We start from the raw sequence: 6,639 nt of genomic DNA on the forward strand, positions 1-6,639 counted from the left end.
GTGGTGGTAGAGGTGGTGGTGGTGGTGAGGGGTGTGTGTGTGTGTGTGTGTGTGTGTGTGTGTGTGTATGTGTGTGTGTGTGTGTTGTATAGATAAATTAGTGAGAGGAAGCAGCTAAGCTCAGTCCACCAGAGGGCAATAGGTGCTTCAGAGGAAAAGAAAGCAGAGAGGGTGCAGAGTGACGGGAAGCAGGGACAAGGGCTGCCATTTACTTGGTACAGGTAAGAAGGTGAACTTGAGAGAAGACTCGAAGAAACAATAAAGCAAAGTATGAGGCGGGGGTACGAGTATGTCAGGTGGAATGTAAGCACATATCAATGTCCTGAGGCAGGCATAAATCTCCATACTGTTAATCACAAGTAAACACTGGCATTCAAGACTGCTGTGGGGAGTGACAGCATCCTAAGCAGGAACTGGTTTCTGGAGAAGCAGAGTCGGGGAGGAAGCAGCTGAGAAGATGAACGGAGGCTCTTCCACAGGACGGCTGGCAGAGCCTCAGGCCCTGCCCTCGGAGGGAGCGGACAGTGGAGATGTGGGTGTGGAAGCATGGCTGGCCTCCCCTCCCTTCATCTGAGGGCGCCCAGACTGCAGCACAGAAGGCGGGGAGAGGAGGTCCCAGCACACACGGAGACCCTGGCTCTGTGAGAAAACCATTCCCATGGCCCTGCACTGCTTAATTTAGAATTTTTAAAGCCCAAATTCTTCCATCATGCCTTATCTCTTCCAAGACTCTGAACAATCCCAGAGATAGGAATTAAACATCTCAATTTTACAGATAAGGAGAATAGAGTTCACACAGGTTAAGAACACACTAGAAGCGAGACGCTAGAGAGAGCTGGAACGGCAAAGCTGGCAGAGTGTCCAGCCCTGTGCTTTCCCACCATGGTGAGCCGCCTTTGCACAGTGACTGAATACCTGTCACCTCCATCAGCTGTGTCATGGTTTCATTGCCTCTTTAACCTGTCCCTGAGTCCCCTTAGCACTCTGTCACTTACACAAAACCTTTGCTCTCTTTGCCTCTTGCTGTTTTCAGAGGTTTCGTAAGACAGACAGGGCAAGGAATGGCTGAAGGTCCCCACAGGGTACCTAAGAAAACCAAAGCTAAGAACTGACCAAAGGGCTCCTTCCTCCGTGCTCTGTACTTAATGCAGGGGCTTGAGCTGATAGGTCAGACTCCTGCAATGTTGGGGGAACTGAGCCGAGGAGTCCACCTGATGAACTTGTGACAGTCTCAGTGACATGATGTCTGACAGGAACAGCTCCCCAGACAGAGGCTGTTCAGGGTGGCAACCCAGCCACTGGGTCAGGCTGCGTCCCTAGGAAGCATGAGACTTGGGGTGCAACCTTCTTTAGGGTGTCTCTCTTATCCCATTGCCACCTTCAGCTGGCCAGACCCTCTCTTTGCTAGTCACCTTCCTGTCCCATTCTACACAGGAGAACTCTAGTCTTGGACCCCTGCTGACCACAGGGTACTAGGAATGAGCCTAAGGCGGCAGTGTACTCTTCTGCCTTTGCTGCCTCGATTCATCCTCTGTATCTGGACTGGGGAAGAGATGAGCACTTTGTGCTCTTGGGTATCTGCACCCCAGATCCATCCCTTCCTGCTTCTATAGAGCCCCTGTTCAGTGCTTCTGACTCCAGGGTCTCAGGTAACCCCTCTTCAGACCCATTTAATCACTACAGAAATGGCCTGGACCCCCAGCTCAAGTTCACCGAAGTGCTTTTGATGTGCACTCAGGATCTCGAGAGCAGCCTACCTCTGATGGAGAAAGAATAGAACAAAATACATTAAAATTGAATACCATAGCACAGAACACAATGGGAAATGGTGGAAGGCTTTGTGCCTTGTAAGAGTTAGGCATTGTTTCTTAGAAGTTCTGCTTCAGTCAGGGGAGGTGTGTACAGGGGCATGAGTAGGCATGTTATCCTGGGTCTGATGGAAGCTTGCTTCTTGCCGTAGATGCTGCTGCTGTAAATGTTGACTTTTGAGAAATGCTGTTCCGGCTTCTTGCATTAGCTGGTGGTGCTCCCTTGGAGCCGATTCCTTCATAGAGAGAGAATTCCCCTCATAGAGATTTCCCCTCATAGAGATTTCCCCTCCCTGCTTCCCCCTGCACACCTGGCTTTTCATCCACAGCCCCAGCCTTGGACGACCACTGTTATTTACCAAGGTTTCCAGAGCCCAGATCTTCCAGACCCTGGGGCTTCTCCAACTCTTTATCACCCACCTGTCTGTGGGTTTGGGTAACCCTGTAGCTGCTTCTTTCCAAAAGTCCCCAGTGGGAGACCACTGACTTCTGATCATCCCTGCGGTTCCTTGGCTGCCACACCTGTCCCTGCCCCCCTTCTCCTTCCAGATCCTGACTATAGCTCACCTTCAACACCCTCCTACACCTCTGGCTTTTACTCTCTACTCTTCTCTTTAAATGCCCCGTCCTCCAGTTGGGACTTCTTTACTCAACACATGAGACTCTGCCCAGCTCTCCGAGTGTCTGCTGTGGTTCACTGTGTGCTAGTCTCCTGGGAAAGGAGCCAGGCTGGGCAGGGACCACACTAGCGGGTTCAGTTCACAGTTAGAAAGTTGTTTTCAGTGTGTGGGGCGGCTGTTCCCTCTACTTCACAGAGGAAGTTGCTGATAGTGAACTGAGAGGGACTTTCTCCAGTCTTTCCTCCACTGCAGGGAGGCAGGGAATCCTAGAACCCACAACTTCTCAGTTCATCCCGAGAGTTCACCCCTTCACATTGCACAGTGACCTTCCTGGGTAGTGGAGGTGCACCTACTCCATTTACTCAGTCTGTCAGATAGAGCCTTGAATTGCCAAGGGTGCTTTAAAAATAGCAATTTCCAGTCCTCGCTGCTTCAAATTTAATGAGGTAGACTCTCTTTGGAGAGTTTTTAGGTTATTTTGAAATTGTTATTATTAATAATTATTATTAATTATTAATTATTATTATTTTGAGACAGGCAGGGTATGATTATACAGTCCTGACTGGCATGGAACTTGCTATGTAGATCAGGCTAGCCTTGAACTCCCAAAGACCTACCTGTCTCTGAAGTACTGGGATTACAGGCATACAGTACCACAGTCTGGCTTGACATCATCTTTCTGAACTAATTATAAACACAGAGTGTAGAAGAGGGTCCCATGCACCCTCATCCCAGCTTCTCTAATGCTAAGATCTTTTTAAAATTTATTTTCTTAGTGCTTCAGATGAAGCCTGGAGCCTGGTCCATGCTAAGCTAGGTGCTAGTAGTGAGCTACATCCTATAGCCCATGGGTAACTTTGTACATACCCACAGCCAATGCCTCAGTCAGGATATGGGATGCTGCTCCAGTCCACCAAGCAGGTGCAGGCGCTCACTTGGGTGTGTGCAGGGAGCGAGATGTAGCTTGCTCACCTATGCATCTGAGTGTAGCCATCCCTTCAGCTGAGTTACTCCACTGCACCATTGCTGTCAGACTCCCTAATGGGTTGAAAGCTCCCAAGTATGTTTGAATGACATAGGTGGAAAGTATGTCATTCATGGGTAAGCACTGCCCTAGCACACTGCTCTGTCACCTCCACGTCCCAGGACAATGCTCACCATCCCTCACATCACCTTGGTTTGAAACTTTAAGTCATCAGTGTCCTGCTCTCATTTGGCTCATCTGTCTGTGGCAGATCCCTCAATTCTTCCTCTGTAATAACTCTCAGGCTGACATCTTGTTCTCAGTCTTGGTCTTGGACTTCTGGTCTGCCCTTCTTCAGGAGCCTCCTTACCCATGTCCCTTCATCCGGAGGCCCCTTCCCTACCCAGGATCACAAAGCACAGATAAGCCTCTCCTTTGCTCAACCCTAAACCCCTCACTCCTCTCACCAAGTTCATCTGATGGTCACCATCATTGACAGAATGAGGTCTACATGCTAAATGGCTCACATGCAAAATCCTCCACATCTAACATTTTCTGAACCTAAATTTCATAGAAAAGCAGTACAGCATCCCCTATGCTGTCTCCACAGACTCAAATCAAGTGGAATCTCTTCCTTTAGTCTGTGATAAATGTATCAGAGTGGGATTTGGGAGTGTCTTTTATTTGGAAATACCCTCACCACTGGGAGAGAGGTTCTGGCACACCTCACCTCCTCATGTGACATGAGAGGTGGCACAGGGCTCTCTGGAGAGTTCTTTCATTGAATCGTCAATGAGGTGAAGGTGGGTACCAATAGAGATGGGGGCTGGGCCGTTCCGACCTCCCTCATGTCCACCTTCTTCAGAATGACATTGCCAACTTTTTCACATTGTTGATGCCTCCTTCCTTTGTGCCCAGGGGGCAACCAAGTGAGTGGATCATGAACATCCCCTTTGGAAAGCTCCTGAATCCCCTCATAGCTCGGTTCCTGTGGTTCTTAACTTATGACAAGAAAATGAAAAGGGAAATTCGCTTATTGAGATGAAAGCCATTTCAATTATCTGATATGTTTCAGTGTTAATTGATAACAAATCAAAAGTTTCCCACCTCATTACAGCAAGTGACTCATCTGGAATTTCCCTACATATGCCCAAGAAGGTTTAAAAGGCAACACAAGGACTTGTGATCTGCTCACACTATGGTTGACTATTTTTAAGGTCATACATTATCATAAGCACATTCATAGATGTCTCTAAACTGTGCATACCTGATCTTTAAGTTTGGAAAGTTCTGGGAACTCATGAGAGTGGGAACCAGAGGTTGTGAAGCATATACCTGTGGATAGAGGTAGCTGGTGGCGGCTGGAGAAAGAGACACATGGAAGAGTTCAATGAGACGCTTGCAGGCAAGCTTAAGCCTTTCAGAGGACAGAGAATGGCCATCGGAGGGGAACCAGCGATTCACACAGATTTGCTTTCATTTGGTTCACATCTATCAACAACCCCACCCATCAGCACAGTCCTCACTCTTGATGACAAAACAACTACAAACCATCGTCCAAGTGGAGGTGAGGACCACCACCAATGAAACGATGCTTCATAGGGAACAGTCACGGTGTGTGAGGTGTGGTAGATTCAAGACATCTCATCTCCTCATATTGTGCTGGAATGCTAGGAGAAGCAGTGGCCAGCCACTGAAGACATGGCCCCTCTGGGGGTGCCCATGGGCTTTCCAAGCAGTGGCTATCACGAATCTGTCTCTGAGGCAACACCTCCTAAATGGAAGAGCCATTGAAAACCTGGAGAGCTGAAAACCCAAAGCTGAAGACTCTCATCAGCTCTCAGGGGACCAGACGCTTGGCTCCAGGGAGACGGACACTCACCGTTGCTGCTGTTGTCGTCCACCAGGATGATCTCCTTGAGCAGGTGTGAGGGCGTGCGTTCCATGGCCGAGTGGATGGAACGCAGGAGCACCGAGAGCGCCTCGTTGACGAAGATGAACACGATGCTCACCTCAGGTAGGCTGTCGGGGAACGAGAGGTTGCGGCACCTGGAAAGAAGAATGGCTGAGCTTTCGGACCTGCTGGGGACACCACTGGGGTCACACCAGGTATGGGCCTACCCCCAAACCCTTTCAGCTTTTCTGGTGGGGTCAGAAGTCCCAATTCTCCCCATTCTCTCATCTCTGGTATGCCAACAATAGGCCCTACGTGAGCAGCAGAAGTCTACAGTTATCAAAAGCTCGGCCATGAAAGCATGAAAGTGGGTTGGTGGTCACGCCAGCTGTGCAGTAAGACCTGAGCACCTAGCCCAGGGCTCCTTAAACCTTCCTATAACCATAGCTCCTTCTTACCTAGGAATTCTTAAGTGACACTAAGTATATAGGTACCGGAAATAGATATTTAAATCAAACTTTAACGATAAATCATACAACATTATCTTAAAACAATTCTTTGGTATACATAAAATTTACCACTTATTAAAGATAAATGGAAACCTGATATATGAGTGACCTCCACATGCTTGTCTTTTCAACACAGCACAATCCAAAGGCTCACTGAGCTGATGTGTGAGCCATGGTGGTCAGGATACAGGCAGTTCTGCGGTCTGTAATTAAACTATCGTATTTCTATGGGAACTGCAAACCTTGAATGGAGAGTAAAACACTGCAACTTATATGATACAGCAATTTTGAAGCTGAGTCTCTGTTTCAGGGAGAACCCATTGCTGTCATGTGGCCTTGGTACACAGGCTGCAAAGTGCCTGTGTTCAGAGCCAAGGCTGCAGAGAAGTTGTGTGACATACATAGGTCAGCATTGGCAGAAACTTCTCCGATTCTTCATGAGTTTGGCTTTTGAACTAAGCTTTAGTCTCTGTGCACTCAGAACTCTTTGGCCCTTTCAGATCTTTCACAGGCCCCATATTTTATTACGGGTTAATGAGGCAGAGGGTAAGAAGCTTTGACCTGATATAGCACACAGCCAAAGGAGACTTCTCTTAGAACATTTGTTGGAAGGATGGTTAAGCATTTAAAAGCCAAAGGATTTCCTGGATGTTTTGAGTTAGGATCTTTGCATCTTCTTTGATTATTGTGCCCATGTTCTCTATGGAATCTTCTGCAGCTGAGATTCTCTCAGAAAATTGGACACAGTACTACCGGAGGACCCAGCAATACCTCTTCTGGGCATATACCCAGAAGATCTTCCAACTGGTAATAAGGACACATGCTCCACTATGTTCATAGCAGC

The 6,639-nt window shown here is 48.1% G+C and overlaps 1 protein-coding gene across 1 annotated transcript in view; it reads right to left on the reverse strand.

Moving 5' to 3' along the window:
• Galnt18 (polypeptide N-acetylgalactosaminyltransferase 18) overlaps positions 1-6,639 on the reverse strand; it is a 310,894-nt gene that overhangs the window by 122,984 nt on the left and 181,271 nt on the right. The window contains exon 3 of the mRNA XM_021193520.2: positions 5,275-5,441. Within this exon, the coding sequence (XP_021049179.1) occupies positions 5,275-5,441 (167 nt within the window). The remainder of the gene's footprint in view (positions 1-5,274; positions 5,442-6,639) is intronic.

This window comes from Mus pahari, chromosome 1, assembly GCF_900095145.1.
Source record: "Mus pahari chromosome 1, PAHARI_EIJ_v1.1, whole genome shotgun sequence".
NCBI classification, from domain to species: Eukaryota; Metazoa; Chordata; class Mammalia; order Rodentia; family Muridae; genus Mus; species Mus pahari.